This window comes from Vipera ursinii (genome assembly GCF_947247035.1).
Source record: "Vipera ursinii genome assembly, chromosome: 3".
Classification (NCBI taxonomy): Eukaryota; Metazoa; Chordata; class Lepidosauria; order Squamata; family Viperidae; genus Vipera; species Vipera ursinii.
In genome coordinates, this window is record NC_139516.1 from 32358863 (window position 1) to 32384493 (window position 25631).

Here is a 25631-nt window from a genome sequence, read left to right on the forward strand (position 1 = left end):
GGCTCATATTTAAGTGATTGTCCACTAGGACTCCGAGATCCCTCTCACAGTTACTACTGTTGAGCAAGGTACCACCTATACTATACCTGTGCAATTGATTTTTCCTGCCTAAATGCAGAACCTTACTTTTTTCACAATTGAATTTCATTTTGTTAGATAGTGCCCAGTGTTCGAGTCTGTCCAGATCCTCCTGTATCTTAAGCCTATCTTCTGGAGTATTGGCTATTCCTGCCAGCTTGGTGTTGTCTGCAAATTTGATGAGTTCCCCATCTATCCCCTCATCCAAATCGTTGATGAAGATGTTGAAGAGCACTGGGCCCAGAAAAGAGCCCTGGGGCACCCCACTACACACTTCCTTCCATGTAGATGCAGTTCCATTGAGGACCACACGCTGAGTACGGCCTGTCAGCCAGCTACGAATCCATCTGGTGGTGATGCTATCTAACCCACATTTTTCTATCTTATCAAGTAGTAGGTTGTGATCTACTTTATCAAATGCCTTACTGAAGTCCAAGTAAATTATATCTACAGCATTCCTCTGGTCCACTAGTTTTGTCACTTGGTCAAAGAATGCAATAAGATTTGTCTGGCATGATCTGTTTTTGACAAACCCATGTTGGCTTTTAGTGATAACTTTGTTCGCATCAAGGTGTTCGCTGATTTGTTGTTTGATTATCTTTTCCAGAATCTTCCCAGGTATTGAGGTCAGGCTGATAGGTCTGTAGTTTCCTGGATCTATTTTCTTCCCTTTTTTGAAGATGGGAACTACATCAGCTCTCTTCCAGTCCTCTGGTAGTTCCCCAGTGCTCCAGGATCTTTGAAAAATATAGTTCAGTGGTTCTGAGATCACGTCTGCCAGTTCCTTGAGAACCTTGGGGTGTAATCCATCTGGTCCTGGTGATTTGAACTCGTCTAGGCTGGACAGGTGCTCACTTACCATTTTCTTGCCTATCTTAACTTGCATTTCTATTCTGTTTTTTATGGCACTGGTTTTGGTAGGTTGAACTGTTTTTTTCCCTTTGTGTAAAGAGATGCAAAAAATGAGTTAAATAGTTCTGCTTTCTCCCTGTTGCTTGTCACCTTCTTGCCACTTTCCCCCACTAATGGACCAATCATTTCCTTAACTTTTTTCTTGTTTCTTATATGTTGAAAGAAGCTTTTTTTGTTATTTTTGACTTTGGTCGCAAGCCTCAGTTCATTTTGAGCCTTAGCTTCCCTCACTTCATCTTTGCAGGCACGGGCTATTTGCTGATATTCTGCCTTAGTTATGTGCCCCTCTTTCCAATTCTTATACTTGTCCTTTTTATCTTTCAGTTTATCAGAGAGTTCTTTATGCAGCCATGCTGGTTTCTTTTGAAAGCTGTTATTTTTCTTCTTTGTTGGTATTGTACTAGACTGGGCCTTTATTATCTCACTTTTCAAAATTTCCCAAGCTTCTTGAGTTGTTTTCCCCTTTAGGATTCTCATCCATGGAATTCTTCCAAAGGTCTCTCTAAGATTATTGAAATTAGCTCTTTTAAAGTCCAAGACTCTAGTTTGGCTGTATTCTATTGCTTGTGCTTCCATAATGTTGAATTCCAATATTGCATGATCACTTCCCCCCAAGGTTCCTGTGGCTTTGACACTTTCTATCATTTCATCTCTGTTAGTGAGAATTAAATCCAATATGGCTAATCCCCTAGTTCCCTTCTCTACTTTTTGGGAGAGAAAGTTGTCTGCTAGGTTTGCCAGGAATCTGTTAGATCTTCCACTTGGTGCAGAATTTGTCTCCCAGTTGATATCAGGGTAATTAAACTCCCCCATTACTATTGTGATGCGCTTCCTACATACCTTAGTTAACTGACTTGCAAAAAGTTCATCTGTTTCCTCTGTTTGGTTGGGCGGGCTATAGTATACACCTATGGCAAATTGACATGCCTGCTCTAGATAGTTGAATGCTCCAAAATAAATTTTAGACCAGGCCTGTACATGCAGCCTACCAAGTACCCTTGGACAGAGCACAGACTTTTTTAAAAAAAAAGTAATAAAATCACCACCACTGCCTGAAAGTCATGTTGCCTAGTGCTAATCATTGATTAGCCCACCAACATTCCTTTGCAGACCACAAAGATTTTTAATTTATCAGTGTGGGCCTTTCCCTTCTGCAAGTTGCACAGACCTCTTCTAGATTTTCCTCTTGCCTTTCCAAGTTAACTCCTTGGTCTGTCATTGAGCAAGAATTGACTTTGTAGGGAAGCATATTATCATTTGATGTATATTTAACATATGTTCTAACTTTATTTACCAACTATATAATATTTGTATGCAATCTACATGGCGAGATTTGGGGCAACTTACAATAGAAAAAATATATTTTTAAAATCATAAGATTAAAACATAAAAGCAGCACTTTTTTCTCATAGAATGCTCAGAATGGCATTCTGGCACCTTTTTTTGCACAAAAAAAGCTTTTGCACAAGCTATGCTACTCCCTCTCTTGGCTTTCAAAAGCCTATTGGCTTTTGAAAGCCAATAGGAATTGCTGCTGAGCGCGCCAAAAGAACTGGCCGGCAAACGTTGCACTGGCAAGTTGCCTGCAGTGAAGGCGAGTAGGCAGGAACTTTGCATCTCTCCCTGCTGCCCAACTACACCATCTCAACTAGATAAGTAAAAGAGGCCAAGGAATGGGAGGTGGGTTTTGCGGAGTCCATGTGCACTCCTTCCTTTTGCTCACCCGTGTCAGCCAGGTTGGTGGCCTACCTGGTGCTGGACCTGTGCCACCGTCGCCTCACCCTGAGCGACTAAGTGGCCGCCCTGCATTGCCTGGCCCACACCACCTCTGCCACCCACCCCACACAGCCCCGCCAAATAGAGCGAGCCCTGCTGCTCCCACAGCGCCAGCCATGCCGGCTCTGGCCCCGGTGGGCAGCCCGCTACCAACACCCCTCACACCCGTGACCACAGCAGCGCCCCCCCGCCCCCCCACCTCCTATGCCCGCCAAGATGAGAGTTCCGGCACCTTATTTTTTAGAAAAAAAGCACTGGTTATATAAATCAACCAATGCTAAATTCAATTCTAATATTACTTCCACATGGTTCCCATTTTTATTCCCTAATTTCCCCAAAGAAATTTGAAGATCACCTTTCATTGTCTTCACTGTCATTCAGCAGAATCCAAAAGACAGAATCAAAATCAGGCAATATAGTGTAATAATCCAAGCCTTGCCTCTTTTGTATATGCACGTGTACAAAGGGATAGTGCTTAGATTGTTCTCCATATTGCCTGTTTTGAAATGCATGCACCCCACTGGTATTGCTGCTGCCATGAGTCTGCAATACCTCAAGTCAGTTAAAAAATAAATAAACAAAATGTTTAATCTGTGATTTGTTCCATCTTAATATTTTTATTTCATGCTGCAAGCATCTGTGCATTGATTTTTGAAACACCCGCAGCAGTACTCTAGCTATAGAAGGGCTAAAAAGCCACCCATGCTCCACCACATGTTGTCTTTTAATGAGCTCTAAAATTAGGCTCTTGACAAGAAGCTACATCTTCTTATCCTCCATTCCAGTAGCCAGAGTGAAAAGAAAATCTTTGCAAACAGAAAACCAGACCAGCCACACTCTCTCTCTAGAGCTTTTGAACAGCAGAAGAGAAACTGCTTAAAGTGCTGCAGCTCAACCAAAAGTTAATCGATGCAGTTGATGAATAGAAACAACAGCATGAAATCTTACAGTGCTACACATTACAAATCATCTGTGGAAGTACCTGTCAGAGAATGTCGTCTGGTGGACCCCAGGGGGAGGTCCTTCTCTGTGGGCGCACCGGATTTGTGGAACCGTTTACCGGTTGAGCTCCGGATGGCGCCTGACCTTCGCTCCTTCCGACGGGATCTAAAGACCTACTTGTTTGAACAAGCCGGCCTGGCCTGATGGGTTTGGGTTTTATTATTGTTTTAATGTATTTTAACTTATTATTGTAAGCTATTGGGCACTTTGTTTAATCTCCTCTTAATTTTTATATTTTTGTATTTTAGTATTTATTGCCCTGTTCACCGCCCTGAGTCCTTCGGGAGAAGGGCGGTATACAAATAAAATTATTATTATTATTATTATTATTATTATTATTATTATTATTATTATTATTATTATTATTATTATTGTTGTTATTATTATTGTTATTGTTATTATTATTATTACACTTTGCAACTTGCCAGCCATAGGCTTCACAGGAAAAAAAGAAAAAGAAATCAAGCTAACAATGCTGGTCTGTATATTTCATAGTTTACGATAGTTGTTGCTTTTTCCAATACAGAATCGAAAAAAAATTGCTTTCATACCAAGGTGTTTGCCTTGGCCAGTTTCCAAACCTACCTCAAAGATCTCAAATCCAGCAATATCCAGAACTCCAATGAAAAATTGCCTGGATAGTTTGGTGTCCAAGGTTTTGTTGATACGCATAACTAGCCACTTGAACATACGATCGTAAGTGGCTTTCGCCAAAGCTCCTACTGCATACACCACCTGTGATTGCAAGATAATAAAATTTCATCAGAACAACTGTTGTACCTCTAAAATTCATATCTAATACATAGTTTTGTTTATAACCGAGCTATGAAAAGTATTCAAGAGAAATTTCACTAAGCATTTTAACATGAGTGAAGCATCTCTCCTCAAAGGGTTGAGATAGCTGTAACATTTGGAAGACTTGGCATCAAGGATTTTTCAGGTTGCCTACAGAAATTGCCTTCACAAACAAGGCTTCTCCTGGGACTCCAAACCATGCACTGGGCCTTCCAGAGGATGCAGTTGCCACACACTTTGGAGAGGGCCCTTCATTCATACTAACATACTTCGCTGTTTGACTGTTTTGCAAATCTCTGCTCAACAAATCTTAAAAACATATGGTTTAAGATAGCTAGAAAGATAATCATTTACTTCATTCTTACAATTGCAGAAAAGTTTTGTTTAAGACCACCAACTACAAGATTATATAAGTATATGGGAGTCACATTGCCAAGTTGTACAATTCCCAAATGTTTACCTGATCTAGAGTCTGACCTTTGGTGACATATTCATTTCCAACTTTTACTCTTGGATGAAGCAACCCCTTGATGAGGTCAGCTGATCTGATCCCCATGAGGTAAGAGGCTTTATCAGCACCTGCAGCACAAGAGCAAATAACAAAATTTTAACAACAAAATTAAAAAGAAAGAAACAGGAGTTCCCAAAATTTAAACTTTTCAAATGAGAATTATTATCCAGCTATTTAAAAATAAGTGATAATTAGCACTTTAACAGTAAAGTGCTTCCCACTGAATCTCCCATACCTTGGTGCTCATCTATTTTGTTAACAATGTGCTATTCTATGAAACATCAGAGTGAGGTGGAGGGGAGGAGAAGAAATGGCACCTTAGAAAACTACAGAAGTTATTTTATTTTATTTTATTTTTCAGATAATAATCATTTTGTATATATTTGTAAATTATTATTAAAAGTCTTACAAAAACATGAAAAGTAACACAAACTAATAAAGAATAAAGGCAATAAACAAGGGGAGGAAGAAGAAGGAGGAAAACAAAAGTGCAGAAAAAAGAATAAAAAGAAATAGAAAGAAACTTCTGATTTTCTTTGTAACAAATGTAAGTGCGATTACAAAATTATCTCTTAGTCTACGATTACAAAAAAAGCTAATTCTTTCTTATTATCCAGTTTTCCCCCAGTTATCAAAACCACAAATCATAAATGCATTTTTTCCATTTCATGCAAAATGTAACATGTCCAAGCATGATAAAAGATCCCTTCATGTTGTTCACATTTCCAGCGAAGATTCAGAGTGCCTTTATACATTTAGAGAAATCTCTAATAACAAATACCAACAATATACCATTTTATAAAAATCATCTCTAAGGCTGGGACACAATGTAAATCCTTTCAATCACATATTATCCCATTGGTCTATTTGTATATTATAACCAAATTTTTAGCCCATTTTATCGTACATTATTTTAGTTGTTTTTCTTCTGCCTCGGATGGCAATTATTTTGACCTCCAAATGATTGAGATAGAGAGGTCTTCAACTTATTGGAATTATGGAATGACCTTGTAGGCATTCTCAGAAAATGAGGATATGGACAGATGGGGACTGTCTTTTGATAAAATATGTGTTGTGGGGAACATAGCTAGTACCATACCTAGTACCAAGCACATATTTACTAGAATGCTATTTTCTATCCTTTCTAGCCCCCATCCTGCTGAAAGGTGTTAAATGAAATGCATAAAATAAATGTACATCAATGTTTGGCTATAAGCCTCCATAAGGCTCCACTTTAAACATCACGTATATGGTTGCTTGCAATGCAGCAGACTAACATGGCAACTGCTCTGGAATCAGCCACTAGTAAGTAGTAGCACAAATGCTTACTTTCAGTACCGTCAGCCTCTGCCTGTTCCTCCCGTTGCTTCTGCTTGAATTTCATGTTGCCAAAGTGCATGATGGAACCTACTATTTTATAGCAGCCATACTTCTCATCATTGCTGAACCCCAAGATGTCCATAGCATGCTGTAAAAAGAAACCAGATAAGATAGTGATATTTTAAAAAGTTGTTCTGTTAGCAAGCAAAAAATGAAGAAAGAATTCACTCGAGATTTACTAGGACACCAGCAAAATGTGTGAAGTGCTTGAGCCAACTTTAAGGGTACTACAATTAAGTGAACATTATTTATAATTTAAAAAACATCAATTTAAAATGTATTATATTGCCTATTTTAGATTTTTTTTATCAATAGTTGTTGTTTGGATTCCTTTGGAATTTGATGAATGATGCCAAGTAGTTTTAACAAAGACTTTCTGTAATAATTCTATTTCAATATATATTTCTTATTGTGTAATCATTCAAGACACTTGCATTTATAAACCTCCTCTTCCATCACTTCATATTTCTCTCCCCCTATCTCAGGAGAAACTGCAGGAGCATTATCAGTTACATCATCTGCATATAAGCTACAGACCTTATTTTTTTCCAGATCATTTTGTATTAATATATGTAATATAAATCTCTTTTGGTAGAGATATGATTAGATGATCGGCCTTTAGTCTTAAATTTATTCTATTAAAGATGACTAACTGCACTGAAAGTAGTGATATATGAAAATATACAAGAGAATTTAGACAAAATTAATTTCTTTTATTGATATGAATCACACCCAATATTCACTTTTTACTGAAATAAATGGTATTTATACTGTTTTACATGGCTAATGTAAATAGCACTGAAGCATTTTATAAGGAGACCTCCACAGCCTTGCTGCATTGCTGAAAAAATACTTACATCTGTACCCATGAGCTCTTCTCCATCATCCAGGTTGTCCACAGTTGTTACTCCTTGTGAACAGAAGTGATAATCATAAGGGTTGGAAGATACCAAAAGCATATCTGGAATGGAATAATTTAGAGATTTACATTTATGATTTGGAATATATTATAGGAATGCATTCAATCTTACCTATAAAACTAAGGAAAAAAGAAGTAGGAACATACAGTGTGTTAAACTTAAATTTAGTATCCCTGTAAAAATAAGACCAACAACTTTTTAAACTTGTCTATTTAATGTCTACTGTCAACATAAATGCCTAATCTTTAAGTAGTATTAGACAGTGCTGTCTATGCTAAACTGATAAACTTGACTAGTGCTCTGAAAATTATTGTAGAAGTACGGTAAATATATTTTATTGATTAAATATTTGTTAGACCAGCTTTCTTTAGATTTATTATAAGCAGAGTTTCAGTGAATTTCTGAAATATTATAAGCATGCACTGTCGTTGGGAAAGTTCTGGGATGAAAATTGCTGGTTAGCTATGCAGCTTATTAGAAGTCTTTGAATCAACAATGATCCAAAAATGGATATAGCTCACAAGAAGAAAAGTGTGAAGTTATAGCTTTGTTGCTGATGCAGATCTATTGATATTGATGGCAACTGTTGATGTACAGCAGCCTATCAGACTGCTAAACATAGCTCTGCTGCTGTTCTGTTCTATGTGTCTTCCATGCTGGCTAACAAATTACTTTGCATACCATTTTAATGCTGATTACCTTGTAGTTCTGGCTTCTTTCCAGAAAGGATTTGGTAGTAAATGTGGTAACTCCTCTCTCCTGGCTGCTGGAAAATCACTCTTGATTTTTCCAACAAGTCTAAAAACAAAATGTAAAAAATTCCATTGCAAGGCTACTATACTTTGTTATAAACTGTACTCAAAAGAAAGACAATCTTGGATTTTATAGATCACTCTTGAGGAACAAAAGTAGAGTTTTATGAAATCAAAATACATATTCAATCCAGCACTTTGTTTCCACAGTAGAAATAGAGAGCAAATTACTCTGTAAAGCCCATAAATAGAATATAAGTGCAACAACTGATATTCAGAAGCATTTGGAAATTATCATTATTTTTACATGTATACACTATTATAATTAAAAATCAACTCCTGTCCATTTATTCAGTAATCTTATTTATAACTTCATCCTACATAAATTTATCTGATTTTCTTCTAAATTCACTACTCACATATATCAATGTCAGCAGATGCCAATTTCCCTGATGGTCCAAAATGGATACGGATGAACTTGCCCTAAAATACATAGAAAGAAAAGGGGCTTACATTTTGTGCAAATGATTAAAGGCACTTAATTATATTAATTAGAATTTTAGGAGTAGTTATTCACCCAATTCTATTGCATATTCTAAATGGCAATAACACTTCATGATCATAAATAGTTATATGGAATATGTCTGATCATCCTCATCACTTCATCAGTGATGTTAAGGATTCTAATGTACAAAGCTCATGTTATCTTACAGTTTTCAGCAAAATGCTTATTTGCTTTTTATTATTTATTTCTGAAATATTAATTTCAGAATTATTTTGCAACTTTAACTTGTTAGCCAGAGTTGATTCATGTGTCTAATTAGGTCCTAAATCACTTGAGAATACCAAAAAGTGAATCTGATCAATGGACACTTTTGGGGGTGGGGAAATGTGTGTTGCATTCATAGGAAATTTTAAGCAATGTTAGTTTTTTAAGAGGTCAGAAGTTGACTTTGTCAATTATCAGGAATAAAAGGCATTCCTAAAACAGCTATTTGCATTTCAGGAAGAGTTCTCAGTAGAGGATTCCCTTGTATCCATTTAGCTGTTTGAGGAGGTTATGTGTGCTGAAACTGTGATAGAACCTCTGTCTATAGAACATCTATAGATGGTGATTGAACTTCTCTGTCTCATAGTCTTCTATGTCCTGAGATGTACAATTACATTAAAAATATATTAATACCTTAATCTTGTTCCTGAAGAAACTACTTTCTTTTTTAAAAATGTATCACAGTAAGGCTTCTATTTCTATACTACAAAAAGTTTTCTAAATCTCATGTTCGTCTTTTGCAGCCTAGACATTGTTATTGTTGTTCGCTTCTGTTATTATTCCTGACTGTCAGCTTAAAAGATATATAATCAGTCTATGCTTAATAATAAAAAACAGGTATGGAAATATTTTGTTACACATCTTAATGGTACCATATAATAAACTAACAAAGCATACACATAATAACCATAAAACGTTATATATTGCTGCTTTGATTTAAAGTATACTTACAAACCGTGAAGAGTTGTCATTTCTCAGGGTTTTGGCATTGCCAAAAGCTTCCATAGCAGGATTAGCCTCAATGATTTGATCTTCGAGGGTTCCCTATGAAACAACATGGATAATATTATTTCACACTCATAGATCAAAAATTTGCCACTGGAAAACAAATTTATGCACACTGGCTGCCATATATAGCTACCGGGCCAAAGAGAGCCTTCATGTGTTTCTAAAACCAATCCTAAATCTGATGATAACATTGCCTGGTCCTCACACAAGTTTTTGATATTTATTTTTTAAAATTCTTTTAAGTTTACAATGGTTCCATTATTTAAAAACTTACCCCAGTTTTAGTAGCAGGTGCTTCCTATAAAAAAGATTTTAAAAGACAGATTTAGAATTTCAAAAATACAAAATTAGAGTCACAGAAAATGCCAATCAAAGATGAAAACAATCCAATTTTGTTGATGAAAATATTCAAAAATGATTAAATTTCCATAAAAACTAATGTATTTAATGCATCAAAAATGTTAAATATATTAGATAAATATAAAGAACAGCACCAAGAAGCAAGAAAGTTAAAAACCAAACCGAAAGAAGGGAAACACTATTGATGATTTTTTTTTAATTTAATCGAAGTAAAAAAAATTGCTGATAAGAAAATAAGTTGCAAAGATATTTCAAAAAGAAAAAAAGAAAAACGGAAAAGAAAAAGAAATGCAAGATGAAGAAGAAACAGAAGAAGGAAAGATATAAGATGAAAAAGAAAAACAAGGAACAAGAGAGATAATTGGGTGAAGGAAATCACAAAAAGCAAGGCTTAAAAGAAAGAGTTGCAAGACTGCTTTGGGGAACTTCCCCCCTCACCTTTTTTTTTTTTAAAAAAATAAAAGTAATGAAGGGAAGGGAAACCTACTGATCATTAAAAAAAAATCCTTGAAGCAACCATTGCCTCAACATCCTTTTCATGAAATTTTCCCCAAAAGCAATTTTTTCAAGCCTTGCTTGTTTCAAAACGAAAGAAAAGGCCATGTCCAACACACTGCCAAACATAAAAGAAATTCAAAATGAAACAAAAGAAAAATCAACAACAACAAAAAAAAAAGAAAAACATTTTTTGCAAATGAAGGCCTTACTCCTTTCTTCCCCGGAAAGTCACCCAGGGCTGCGACAATGGCAAAGTATTGAATGACTCGCTTGGTGTTTACAGTCTTACCAGCACCAGATTCTCCGCTTAGAGTAATAGAAATACACAGATGAAGAGCATGAAGCAAATATCAAAAATTTCCCATACTCACACAGCCAGTCAACTCCCACCACCCAGAAATATATTATAGACTTCAGAATGAAGAAAGACATGCTAGCATATTAGCCATCCCCCTAAGTCTTTAATACTATTAATGAATAGATTTTTGTGGTACCCAGGACACAGGATATGTTTATGAGATATTTCAAAAAGTGCCTGGATGAACAAGAACAATGTCCCACAGAGGACATCTATCTTTATATTGCTCCTGAAAATAATGGAATTGAACAGTATAATGCATCTGTTGCCTTGACCTTTGCCCTGACCTTTGTCTTGTCTGCAATATGGATGGATAAAGGCCTGTGCTGCTTTGAAAAATATGGTTTTATGCTATGAAATATGCTACAAGAATCCAAAGAAAATGGAGGATTTGGATTACCAGACTGGGTCTTATACTTTTAACATGGCTAAAAGAATGGATAATTTTCAGACATAAAAGACTTTTATATCAAAAAATATGGTTTTAAATCCAACGGTTGCATATGAACTTTGTATGGAATGAATGTTAAAATTTCCTCTCCCCAAATTTCTAAGCAGCATAGTCATCAACTGATTGTATTATTTTTTCTATCAGTATTAATTTCAATTTAGGGTATTAATATGATAAGCATAATACTATTTTTTCATACAAATTCAATATAACATTATAAACAAAAGAAAGTGATACTGACTACATCAAAATATCTGTTGTACAACAAAGATTTTGATCTTGAGTTGATTGGAAATCCTGAGAGATGCCATTTCAAGTTGGGAAAGATTAAGTTAAATGCATCTATAAGCTTTTACATATATGTACGCATTCTAGATGCATCTGGAACATCTGAACAGACTACAGCCTTGAAGATTAAATACTCTTAACATTCTGCGCTAAGAGATTCTGGAAAAACTGCTTCAGAGCTTCTGCAGTACATAGTTCTAAAAAAACTCTGCACTGGAAGCAATTTACTAGTAAGAGGAAACATCCCATCGCCATCTCTTCATAGGAACTGTTAATTAAATGGGCAAGACTGACTCAGCCTGTAGATTTTAGCATTCCTCCAGAAAGTAAAAGCTAGGATACAAGGTGTTTAATCATCAATTTGTGTTAAATAGGAACAGTTTTCTCTGGTAGGAAGTGCAGAAATTCATAGATTCCACTTCCTTTGCTGTTCTACACAAAATAGCTTCACACTTTTCATACATAAAAAATTACTTTAATTGCTTTCAGGAATGAAAAGTAAAATCATGGAGTTTCTTTATGTTTCAAGAGATAACTGTAAAAAGTAAAATTAAATTCTCAAAAGAGAGGAACTCTGACTCAAGCTCAGCAGGATATTGAATCTTTTTTCACTTAGTCTGGGATCATCTTCTGTGCTATCAATAAAGTTCATTGGCAGTGGACTGGCATTGATTTCATGCCTAAAGTTAGCTGCCCTTCCATTGTAATCCCAGCACACAAAGAGCTATACTGAGGTGGGGGGTAGGAGTGAGGTCTCTGCAGGCCTAGAGCCAAACATCTGATGCTTTCAGCCCTTGCTTTACCTAATTAGGCCATGGCCAAGGCTAGAAGCTTGGGAAGGGGAGAACAGATTAAGCTTTTTATAGCATCATCATGGCTGCTTCAGTTAATACTTCTTCTCTTCATTTCTTTTTACAAATGGGGCTTAGCCTAATTTCTCCCAGGATCCCCTTTTCCTGGGGGATTCCTGCCCACTGTTCATTCTCCAGCTTTGATTTCTTATTCTTTCCCTTTTATGTTACCAGTCTCGTACACTTCTTGTATCCAAACTCAGATATCTTAAAACTGTATTCTTCTACCTACAAATCATTTCCTTTCATAGTCTACGTGTACCCTATTATACAATGCTTTTTCATTAATCCCGTTCATAAATGCCCACTGATACTTATCTCTTTAGTTGTTTCCCCAGTAAGTTTGGTTTGGTATCTAACATTAGAGTTTTGATTTTTAAGCTCTTATTCATGTATGGAAGACAAATTTGCAGATATCCAAGGCATATCTAGTTGTCCATTAGTGCAAGGGATTTTATCACATTGATGAAAGCAATTGGTAAGATATGACCATTGAACTAGGTCTGTTAAATGAAACACAAGTGGTGTGGGCTTGATCTGGTTCAGATTCCCCAACAATCTACCTTCCAATTGAACTAATGATAGATCACCATAATGTTTCTGGCAGTTTGTCCAAATGGAGTATGAAAAATGGAATAACATAAATGGAATTTTATTAGCTTAATTGGGCTTTTTCAAAGAAAGTGCTTCCCCAGAATACCTAAATGACATTGTCACCTCAAAACAAATAATGCATACAGGAAGTATGATCAACCATACAGACTGAGTTATTTGCTGTCCCACTTTCGTTTGGCTGTATCCCCCTGAGACAATAGTAGCAGCTGTTCACTGACATGTAATAGCCACAAAATCTGAGATAACAAACTGAAAGAGGATAGGGAGTTGCATGAAGAGATAATTATGTTCCTCAAAGATTGTGCAGCCTGCCCAAACAATTCAGCTTTCCTTTCTCAACAGGATGATATGGTAAACTTGATCTACCTAGAATTGATTTCATATAGAAACCACAGGACAAAAAGAACTTAGGGTAACTTAACTTAACTCAAAAGCACATACAAATGAGATATCGATTGCACAGATAAGAGACAACACTTACGTGATAAGCATAGACTGATTCTCTCGATCTATAAGAAATAAATAAGGCACAAATCATTATTTTTAAGAGTTTGAACCATTAACACCAGTCCATTTGTAGTCAAACTGATGTCCTTTTTTTAACTTACTGATTCCAGCTATGAATCTGAGTTAGATTCATGAGAAACTCATTTGTATGGTCATATTTCAATAGCTATTCAGATGGACTCATAAAAAACTGTTCTTATGCAGACTTTTTGTATTCACCATAGAAATTAAGATGAAGATTTCAACAGAGAGAGGGGGGAGAGGGAGAGGGAGAGATATGTACTGAATATTTGTATCAGATGCTATACCTAATATAAGTGATTCAAAAAAGAAAAGCAAGGTTGGAACCAGCTAAGTCTAGGGTGAGAGATCTCTGGGAAATCCAAGGGTTGTAGGCTAGATAGACAAGTTAGAAACTTCTTGGAAGAAGGAAACAGAAAAATGTATACTTTTTAAGTAAAATAAATAGATGTGCTCATGCGTTGAGCTTGTTTCAAAAGATTCTTTTTGATATACTAGCAGCAGGTTATATTCATAAAGTTGAATCTATATGGGAGTATTTATGTTAAGTTTTAATTAACAATGGAAAATCAAAATATAAATATGTCTATAGCATATCGAAGAGAAGCATTTTAGTTTAATGTTTCTATTACAGTTGTATGCCACTATGCACCAATTCTCCAATAGATTCTGAAATGGTATATAGTCTCTTCAGAACATTTGGGTAGAGAATTGAAGTTGGAATGATACATAACTTATTCCACTCCTATACAGATAGTCCTCGACTTACGGCCACAACAGAGCCCAAAATTTCTGCTGTAAAGTGAGTCATGTGTTAAGTGAATTTTGCCACATTTTACAATCTTTGTTGCCAGACTTAAGTGAATCACTGCAATTCTTAAGTTAAGTGAATCTGGTTTCCCCACTGAATTTTCTTGTCAGAAGGTTGCAAAAGTTGATCACATGACCCCAGGACATTGCAACCATCATAAATGTGAGTCAGTTGCCAAGCATCTGAATATTGATCACATTACCATGGGGATGCTGCAATGGTCCTAAGTGTGAAAAATGACCATAAGTCATTTTTTTCAGTGCCATTGTAAGTTTGAATGGTCACTAAATGAACTGCTGTAAATCGAGGACTACCTGTACTAAACCTGTCAGTAGTATAGGTTCTGATACAGGGAGCCCATAAACTCAACAGCTAGTTTCACATTGGCAAATAATGCAGATTTTCTTAAATCCCAGAAGTAATTGCTGAATTCTACTGCATGTTTTTGCTTTAGATTAATTATTATGCAAGTCTGTGCTATCTCTAAAAACAATTCTCTCTTCTTTCTGAATATTTATTTTAAGATACGTAGATCTGCTAGGTACATATGAAGAGATGAACAACTCCGGCAATATTAAAAAGCATTAAAAGTTGAAAAACAATTGTATAAAATTCACAGCTCTCTATATGTTGTTGGTATTACAATTCCCTTTGCATTGACTCCAACTGGGAAGTGTGAAGAATAGGTGTTCAGTTCCTTTCCCACAATACTTTGTAAAAATTAGATTAGATACTTACTTCGCAGCATGTCATTGTAGGCATTGTCTGCAATGGAGTAGATGTGGGGCGGGACCTCAGACCTCCGCTTGCCCTTATAAGCTGCTACAACAGGAGCTGTATAGACTGGAAGCCATTTATATGGATTTATGGTGACACAGAATAAGCCTGAATAGGTCTGAGAAGAAAGAAACAGCATAGCTATGAGAAAAGTAAACCAGGCTGACATCAATAGCACAGTTCATTAATCAACTCAAGGCTCACACTCCAGTAGAGGGCACATTTCCAACTCTTGAGAGATTTTTATTCTCTCTGTTCCATCTCCTAGTTCAGTTCATATGTTTCTTCAAATAAACGATAACAAGTGAGAAAATACTACATATTATTTCTATTACCTCCTTTGCTTAAAGAGGGTGAAAAAATGAAGGGGTAGCAGTGACAGCAACAAGGAAAAGGTTGGTCCTTTCTGGGAAAATATCCAAAGATAGAAAGTTGCTCAAGAGCCCCATAAAACTCAGAACCAACATTAAATTATTTTCTGCCCCTGTTGATAAGGATGTAATTTAAAGAAGAGCAAGTAATGTAAATGCCTCAGTTCTAGTACCATATTTCAAATTCATCTAGGATTTAAATATTTAATATTTAAAGATATTTCTAATGAAATGAAAGTTAGCAGTTGGGAATTTATAACACACATTCTTACTATTGGGTAGAGAAAAAGAATGAATAGTCTAAAGCTTGTTTCACACACAGGATGCAATACAGTATAATCAACAGTGTTTATCCTTCTAACGTACATAGATCATCCATTTGGTGTAACGCCGTTTCAGGTTATGCAGGACTGAAGCCTCATTGAGATGAGTTAACATAGCCATATCTTCAATCATGTCAAATTTTGGAGGATTCATAGGTTGAACATCATCTTCTTTAACCACAAGAGTCTACAGGAATCAAACAGTTTGATGAAAATATAAGAACCTATCTTGTTTAGATATTGATCCATAAACTGAAAGAAAATCCTTAAAGATTTAGCATGCAACTGTTAAATCACATAATCTACATGACAATTAGGCTATTAATTGATGAAGTAGGCTCTAATCCACAAACCTATTCATTATGATAACATTTTGATTTATTTATCTCTTATTATGATAAATTTCAGCATTGTCTTTACTATTTCTATTATGGTTTTTATTAGGTATCATAGACTACCTTGGAAACTTTTAACTGAAGAGCAATTCACAAATGTTTCTTACATAGTACTAACAACCTAAATTTTAATAACTACCAGAACATGTTTGTTATTAAACAAGAGCAGAAATCAAGCTAGTTAGAAAATATAACCGCAAATTAGATAAAGAAAGAACAGAACAGAACAGAATAAAATAGAATTCTTTATTGGCCAAACATTTCTCATAGTAAATATTATGGAATCTCAGTGTTCAAGGAAAATATCAAAATATCATATGATATGGTATTACAATCAACAAACAAAGTGGTAGAACTTATGGATATCAGAAATCCAGCTGATGTTTGTTCATGGAGCAGATTAAAGCAGACTCTACACCATAGTGTAGTGGTTTAACTCTGGCTCTTGTCACAATCCATCTAGAAAAAGAGGAGGGCTTGTGTGGTGATAGTGCTTGGATCATTCTAAGTTTCCTTAGCTCCAGCTGTGGATACCATTGTATATCAGATTTATATCTGCTGTTGCTGAGTACTGTCCAAGATTCCCAGATAAATTGAGATTGAAGTGAAACAAACATAAACTAACAAAAATGTTTTCCAGAATGCATATACAGTTGAAGACTTTATTACGTTAACTCATAATTACAGAAAATAGTGTGAAGTAGGCTATGTATTTAGAAATACATGCACTGTAAGAATTTCTTGATTTTAGAAAGAAATGCAGATAGACAATTGGAGGAAGGCCCCCATCCCCAGATTAAAATATTATTCATTCTTAATATTTAAAAAGAAGGCAGGGTAGAATATTTCTCCTAAAGGATAAATGGAGAAAAATCTTAACAAAGGCAGAAAGGAGCCCCAGTGTTCCTGCTAAAGGAAAAAAGCTTCAAGCAAAAAATCCAGTCCTTAGGAGATTTTGAATGGATATTCAGAAAGACTGGGCCAATCTATTCATAAATAGTACATCTTCAGACCCCACAGCTGATGGGATTAAGAATCTACATTCCCCCACCCATATTCTAAGGACAGGACGACCTTTAGGACACAATAGGATTAACCCACCATCATTGACACAAGGCTCACTACATTGCACAACCCACTGGAGCAACTCAATCAGAAGGTATAAAAACCCACCCACTCTCAACTCCATTTTATCAGCTGTCCCAAACTACATGCTGTTGTTGGTTCTGCTCATCAATAAACAGAAACCTTCTTTCCTAGGCAGCCTCCATTTTATTTCCAACATCTTAGCCTCCATTTTATTTCCAGTGCCTTACTCCCGGCTTGGAACTGGACCTGATTTTTCTTTCAACACTATTTTATGTGCAAAAGAAGAAAGACTCTGAAATAACAAACAAAAGTGGAATGGTTGGTGAAGATGATAGAACTAGCAAAGATGGCAAAATTAACATTTGATTAGAGAAAACCACCAATTAAACTATCAAAAACATTGCAAGGTGCTTCTTAATAGGAAGAATGAGTGGAGATGGGGGAGGGGGAGGAATACTGTCCAGTATTCAAAAACTACTACACACAAAAAGAAATCAAATACATGGGCATAACTTTTCAAAATATATTTGCCTGGCAGGACAATTTTTGGAACTTCTAACTGCACTATTTTTTTCCCTTAGACCAGACTATAGTGTAGAAGCTAGGGAAATGAATTGTTTTGTTGTGTGATGGTGGCTTAAATCTTCCCCCATATTAAGGCTTGCTTTGGAAATTGATATGCTTTTGATCCAATGGATAAAATATTTTCTCCTTCTGCTCATGCTGCATGTGAAATCCTCTATTTTTTTGTTTCCACTATAATGCTGAGTTTGGGTATCAGGGAAAGACTCTTAACAAATGTCAGGCTGGGTTTCTGCATCTGAAAATGGAACTCAGACCCTATATCATTCTCTTGAAATGCTCATTTCCTTTAAACATATATAATTATGTTTGAAGCTTAGTTCTTAGGATTTCTTTTTCAGTGTCATGGGCTTTAATGAAAGTTAGGCCCTAAATATTCCTGTGTTGCATTTAATAAATGTTTGAAAAAAAGTTAACAAAGATATAATAACTATATGTAATTCAAGTATTTAGTCACAAAATATCATCTTTGGAAAACTGGAATTTCCTTCTCTAAAATTTTCAAGAAAATATTTGTTATTTATCATCATTAATCCAATACGAATAACTATTGAAAGCTGTATATCATGAAAGAGAACAGCTTTAGCCATTGAATCTTTTCCAAGTCAATATTTCAGCCCTCTTGTTACAGCAAGCTTACCTTCTTATGAAGTTACTTCCACTCAAAGAATTGTTTTATATTAATTTTACAACCCTCAATGCTAGACTAGAAATATTTGAAGGCAGAGTGTTGGTTGCAGTAATTGATGAGGCACCCACTAGTAACCCAATCCTATATCAGTTTAGATGGGAGTAACTCCCATTGACTTTCAGGATCAGAGTTTTAAGAAATGAGTAGTCAAATCTTGCCATGGCTCCTGAATTACACTGCAGTTGCTCTCATGGTATAATGTGGTTGCCCCCATTGTGGGTTTGTGCGGATAAATATAACCTAAACAAAATAATATTCTGCAGAGTTTCAAACAGGAAGGTTTGGTGATATTTAGATAAACAGCTGAAGTATATAAATCTAAAAGTCCAAGAACTAGAATAACTATCGTATTACACATCTGTGCCTGATTAGAATGAATTGTATTTAAGAAATGTTGCTGGTCTTATGAAAAGAAAACAGTCTTGTCAGGAGTAGCTTAAAAAGGCAGCAATGTCTAGTAATTAAAAATATAGAAACTCAGATGCACATAGCTAGGGGGAGAAGTTTATACGTCTTATATTTATTTACTTGCTTTTAAATAAATGGATAATCTACTGTTCTTTGATCCAGATGACTTATTAATATACTAGAAACTAACACATTAGAAGAACATTTCATTGTTGCTTGGGAGCTTATCAGCTTTGCATACAGGTCTCCAGTTAAATCCCTGGCATCTCCAGAAAAGGCTGTGAAAACACCTTCTGAAATCCTAGAAAGCTTCCACCACCAAACAGCTTTGTAAGTTTATCTTAAAATTAAGAGGATCCAGCTTTTACTTTTGACATCTAAACCCCTAAGATCTCTGCTCAATGACCTTTCCTCTTATAGACCTGGAGTCTTGGACAATCATTAAGATCAACAAAGAAGGCACTGCTGCAGGTGCCTCAGATTTCAGAATGGAAAATACATAAGGCAGATAGTTATTTCAGAGTATCATGTCATGTTCATATAAAATATATAGGGCAGGTAATTACTGAAACTAAAATATCAAGCATTCTAAAAAAGCATTTCCCCCATTTAGCCTCATACGTGAAGAACATCTGTATGTGATCAACATCACCTCTCATCTGAAAGACACATTTTACTTCAGAACTCTTTTTTTTCTTCTTATATCCGTTTAACATATTAATTTACTCCATCAATTAAATTTCATACCACTTATAATTGTTCCTTCCTTAAACATGCTACAAGCCTGGAGTTAACAGCTGTTTAATTTTGACTCTCAATCTTTCTTCTTGAGGGAGATTTAATTTCAAACAACTAAAACACCAAAGTAAGAGCAAAAGTTCAGAAGGCAATTGTAAAGCAAAGCTTAGGCCCTCTCAGAACGGAGTTCCGGCACCTTTTTCGGATAGAACCTTGTAGGATAGGCAAGGTGGGTTGTATGACATGTGTGAGTTCCGGCACCTTTTACAAAAAAAGCACTGGCTATAACAGAGGAGAAATAGTCATACATTATCATTATCTTGCTTGCTTATCCATTTGAGAAGTTCTTTTAATTATTAAATAAATATAGAAATAATGAAACTTGTATAACATTGCTTTAAAAAGAAAAAAAATGGAAAATGTTCAATTAATAATATTCTTATTCTAAGTAATAGCAGTAATTATACAGAAGAAAATATAACATAATTTTATACAGGCATTTTGATGCTAAAAAGTAAATTTAGAAAATGTAATTGCTTGTTTTAATATATCACTTATCTGGAATATCTTGCCCCCGATATGAGGTTTGCCCCAACCCTCCTATCTTTTTGATATGGCTTTGCCAGTCAGCTTGGTGCCCCAGTGGGGGAACAACGCAATGGAGGTGAGTGATTTAGTAATAACAGTATAATCTGACAAACCTAACAGAACTGAAAGCATAGCATATTGTTTTTCTAGCCTTTCTTGACATTAGATAGATAAATCAAATTCATTGTAGCAGATGGGTGAAAAATACAACATAGCAGGCCTCTATAATTTTGCTATTATTGTTAAAATGAGGAGTTTCAATTTCATCCTTTTAACTCCTTTTCATATAGGAATTCTTTTTAAACTTATACATGTATACAGGTGGTGCAATGGCTCGGTGGTTAAAGACACTGAGCTTGTCAGCTGGAAGCTGACAGCTCAGTTTCGAGACCCGAGTGCCATGTAACAGGATGAGCTCCTATTCCTTGCCCCAGCTTCTGCCCACCTAGCAGTTTGACAGCATGCAAATGTGAGTAGATTAAAAGGTACCACTTCGGTGAGAAGGTAACAGTGTTCCATGTGCCTTTGGCATATAGCTATGCTGGCCACTTGACCATGGAAAATGTCTCTGGACAATGTTGGCTCCCTCAGCCAAGAAACAGAGACGAACATCATGCCTTAGTGTCGGATACTACTGAACAGGAAAAGCTTAACCTTATTTTTAATCTTTGGAAGAATAGTGCTATATAGGAGAAACATTCCCAAATGCACCTTGATCTATTCAATTGTAACTTTACATTCCTGATGTAATGACATCAAATAGCAAAAGATACTTTTCCCACTGCATCCTTTTTATACAAATTGATAATCAGCAAAATCATAATTTTAGACTGTATGGCATGCTTAGATGCATTCTCCTTTTTTCTTCTCTTCTGCACAATCTTAAGAAATGTAACTTTTCTTTTCAGTTTCCTATTTGGCTAATATTTGGTATGTTGAATTTTTTTTACCTTTTTATCTTTGGTTTCCACTGTGACTTTGCCACCAGAGGATTCTTTAATTTCAATTTCAATATAAGCCTCCTTCTCATCTGGAATCCAAGCCCTTTTCTTTCCTTATGAACCCCAAAAAAGACGAGAAGAACAAAAACAATTTTAAAAGGTGTATAAATAGATATTAGATGCAGATAATGCAGATGCCTACATAATTATTTTACTTACATGACAAGATCTAGAAATCTTTTACATAACATTATTCTTGTTCCTTTCATTCTTCTGTTACTAAAGGGGGAAATGCTGTGAGTTGAATATTTATTTGTGTTTAATTTATTCCTATTAATTGTGGAATTGATTTTTCTGTTATTAATATTATAAGTCTAGGTCTAGAATTTTAAAAATAGATTTTAAAACTTTGTAATTTTGAATTACAACACTTTTGATTAATCATTGTCTACTAAAATATATATTATATCAGTTTTTTTTTAAAAAAAGTTGCAAAAAGTGAAGATTTGGCTAAATAATGAAGATTGGGTAAAATGAAGTCAACGGTGAGTAATGCTGGAATCTAGTCAAGAGGAAAATGTCTTTTAAGACAACTAAAAGCATGATCTTTCTGCATTTCTCATCCATCAGCAACATCTGAAATGTTATTTTCCATATTTGACAAAAAGCAAACATGCATTTGCTTGGATAAAGAGACCAAAAAATGGACAGGCACTGATTGCAATGCTGAACATATTTGCAATATGGAATTTCTAAAGCAGCCCATTTGAGCAATTTCTAATCACAGCTTCAAGAGATGCCAAAAGATAGCAGGCTTTCCTAGAATTCATTCAGGAATATTTAATCATTTCTTTTTTTAAAAAAATTGTATATTATATCTTTCCTTTTAAATGTTTAAATAGAAAATGTATTTTGGGATGAACAATAAAATGATTTTCCTCCTTTTATTATGTATAACTCTTGTTATTTATTGTAATATAAACCAGATCACCAGATCATTGCAGTGGCAATGGCAATGAGGTAACTGCCATTTCATCATTCACATGATAATGGCAGGGTAGAAAGGTGTATGTAAAGAATCTAGTATCCATCCCTGATATAAATTGTTATATGTTGGATGGCTAACAACTTCCTTAGTGATATATATTAAGGCTAAACAGCCATCTGTCCAGGATGCTTTATTTGGATTCCTGTATCATGCATACAAATTGAACTTGAAGGCTCCAACCCTTTGATTATATGATTCCCATTTTCATGGAATATTTTCATTAGTTTAGGAATCAATAAATTCCATTTCATATGTTGTGTACTTTCTTAATATATACATTTCTGTTGTTCGGTAATTGCTGTGATAAATGAAAATCACAGCTACATATTTTTGAACAGTTGATTATAACTTTGAATTCATTAGTGGTAAGAATTTTTAACTGAGAATTTTTAACTGGGGTTTTTAATTCTAGGGATCATTTAATCTTTTTTAATTTGTTTTTAACTTTTGTATTGGTTGTTTTAAATGTCCTGTAAACCGCCCTGAGTCCTTCGGGAAAGGGCGGTACATAAATTTAATAAAATAAAAAATAAATTATAAATCTGTTTATAAACCATCTTAAATGAATGTTTTCCAAAATATAATTTAAACAAGTAAATGTTAAACCAGGCACTTCACAATTTATATAATTATAACATGGCAACAGACAGATCATCAACATAACATAAAAATGGAGCTACAGTAATTTTACTGCACTCTCCATTACAACCAAAATGACCAAAGAAGAAGCAGAATTGTTTAACTGTTAATCTAGCTGTCTTAGTCTCTGTGGCCATAATAGGCTTCAACATTTTAAATGGATAAAAAAGTGCAGAATTCCTCTACACAGGAGGCAATAATAGAAATGGATCATGTGGTTGAAGCCCTTTCCATGCAAAAAAGGTGGTCTTACCATCAAATGCCATAGTCTGATACTTCATCATCTCCTCATAACTTTTCCGGAGGTATTCAGCAGCCTCCCCAAATTCTTCCTTGTCTAACCTACTCATGTTGACTATTGAAAGGATAAAGCCTAGTCAGCAGCAAACAGATCAGCCAAATACCCTAAAGTATAAAAGGACAAAACAAAAAACAAAAGCAATGTACATTTTAGTCAATAATACAGTCAAACCACATTACTATGTCCTGTAATGGATCACCAATCTTTTAATTACTAGATGATATGAAAGCATACATGCAAATGTATGCATTCTATAAATTAAAATAGCGTTCTAATATTTATACACTGCATCATATTATATTCCAAATCATAAATCTAGCTACATATATGTGCTAATTTTAATTATACAATACAGATATTTTTTCTTTTTTGAATTCTTATCATTACTCCATGTGCTTTTTAACTATATAAAATCAGAAAGCATAGCTAGATTACACTAAATAGTCAAGAATGTGTGCCCAATGTATAATATCAAAAATCAGACAAGATCCAACTACTTTAGGTTTATTTGAAGGACAATCAGTATCTCAGGAAAAATTACTAGATGGTCAATTTATATTTAATGAGCACCCCACCAATAGGCTGTAAGTTATCTTCATTTCATGTCTCTGCCAGCTTACACCTCAAAGGAATTTGACTGCGTTAGCATCCTGTGTGATAGCTTACCACAGTGGCAAGTAACTGTACAAGATAATATGAAAGCCTATGCATCTGTTATATCACCACCACCACCACCACCACTCCAGAAATATTAACATAAATTGATGGTAACTGCAACAAGATTATTAATACCACTCATTTTATAAGCCTCAACTACTGCTGTTGTTACTAAGCCATGCTATAGCAACAGATATCTTCATATCCACACATTCATACTGAAACAATCACAATTTCAGTTACGCATCCTGCTACCCATGACTTTCCACACCATAAGTGTACATTCTTTTCATAGCCCCTTTAACCATATTATTCCTCCTAAAGTTTGTCTTCCCGATAATAATTCATGTTCCTCTACTTCCCTTTTTGTAAAAAAGAATGCACTAAGGAAAGCAAGTTTTCAGGACAGACGTGCAACACAGACATGCTTTTTATTACCAACCTGGGCTATGGGGCTGAGTGACTCTGTGTGTGTATGCTGTGAGGCCCCCTTTTATTGTGCCTGTCAAGGTCAGGATAGGGAGAGATATGTCAGAAATTCCCATGTGTCATATCCACACAGCTCCATTGGTGCTGCTGTCCTACTGCCCATAGAGACACAAAAGGCAAACTTTTATCTCTCTGCCGATGCAGGCTGGTTATTTTTACCTCATATTGTCAGACAATCACAAAGGCAGGGAGACAGAAGCTCTTGAGGCAGCACAAGACTCTTAAGTTATAGCCATTCTAGAAAAAGGCTTAAATGAGAAGCTTCTGGTCATCCACGTTTGCCATTCTTTCAACCTCTGGCAGGCCTATATGCATACCAAGAAGGTAGTTTTTGAAAAGATCCCACAGTGATATTTTTCTTCAGCCAATGGCTCTGGTAATCTCAGGATCCAGATACAAACCCAACCCTACTGTAGCTGTGGTTCTGATTTGCTTGGTATTATTTCAGAGATTGTGATTAAAATATGTAAGCAATCTGATTTGGAGTGAAAGGAAAATCTGGGGGGAACTGGATCCAGCACTTATAGAACTGCCATTCCATTTTACCTATTTTACCTCCCCTTAGAAACACACACACACACACACACACACAGAGAGAGAGAGAGAGAGAGAGAGACTATTCCGATGGTAGAATTGGCAATGGCAGAATTTAAAAAAAAATCAACAGAGAAAGGAAGCATAAAATAAGGAGAGAGAGAGAGGTGTAGGTGCAAGCCAGATGCTTCTTTCCCTGTCCATATATTGGTGAATTAGCACCTCAGGCTATTTTATTTTTGCATCCCTTCAGTTACAAACTATAACCCCAACTTTGAAAAATGTAGGTGTTTCTCGAAGCCTCATGAATTTATAACAAACTAAATAAGGATAAAGATGCTGATTTACAAAGCAGTGTTCATTACAGTGGAAAATATTGGCCTCTTTCCTACTTCAGCAAAGCATAAATTATGAGTTTTCAGGTTATCTAAATGACAAAAGAAAGACAAAGGAATAAGCAGATCTAGGGCACAGGATAAAATAATGACAATGCCACGATGCAGAGTTTTAACAGGAATTGTGCTTTGCTGAAGAATGGTTTGGGAGTTGCTAAAAACTCTCTAGTTGCTGCCAAGAAAGTTCTGTGTCAAAGGATATGCAGATGGAAAAATGAAGT

The 25631-nt window shown here is 35.4% G+C and overlaps 1 protein-coding gene across 1 annotated transcript in view; it reads right to left on the minus strand.

Moving 5' to 3' along the window:
• Window positions 1–25631, minus strand: part of MYH7B (myosin heavy chain 7B) — a 77008-nt gene that overhangs the window by 30674 nt on the left and 20703 nt on the right. The window contains exons 2-14 of the mRNA XM_083358256.1: window positions 23288–23439; window positions 21357–21460; window positions 15959–16102; window positions 15183–15339; window positions 13587–13614; window positions 10752–10848; window positions 9628–9720; window positions 8546–8609; window positions 8074–8172; window positions 7312–7415; window positions 6404–6542; window positions 5024–5142; window positions 4354–4503 (exon numbers count right to left, since the gene is read on the minus strand). Coding sequence (XP_083214382.1) covers window positions 4354–4503; window positions 5024–5142; window positions 6404–6542; window positions 7312–7415; window positions 8074–8172; window positions 8546–8609; window positions 9628–9720; window positions 10752–10848; window positions 13587–13614; window positions 15183–15339; window positions 15959–16102; window positions 21357–21460; window positions 23288–23384 — 1395 coding nt within the window. The 5' untranslated portion in view covers window positions 23385–23439. The remainder of the gene's footprint in view (window positions 1–4353; window positions 4504–5023; window positions 5143–6403; window positions 6543–7311; window positions 7416–8073; window positions 8173–8545; window positions 8610–9627; window positions 9721–10751; window positions 10849–13586; window positions 13615–15182; window positions 15340–15958; window positions 16103–21356; window positions 21461–23287; window positions 23440–25631) is intronic.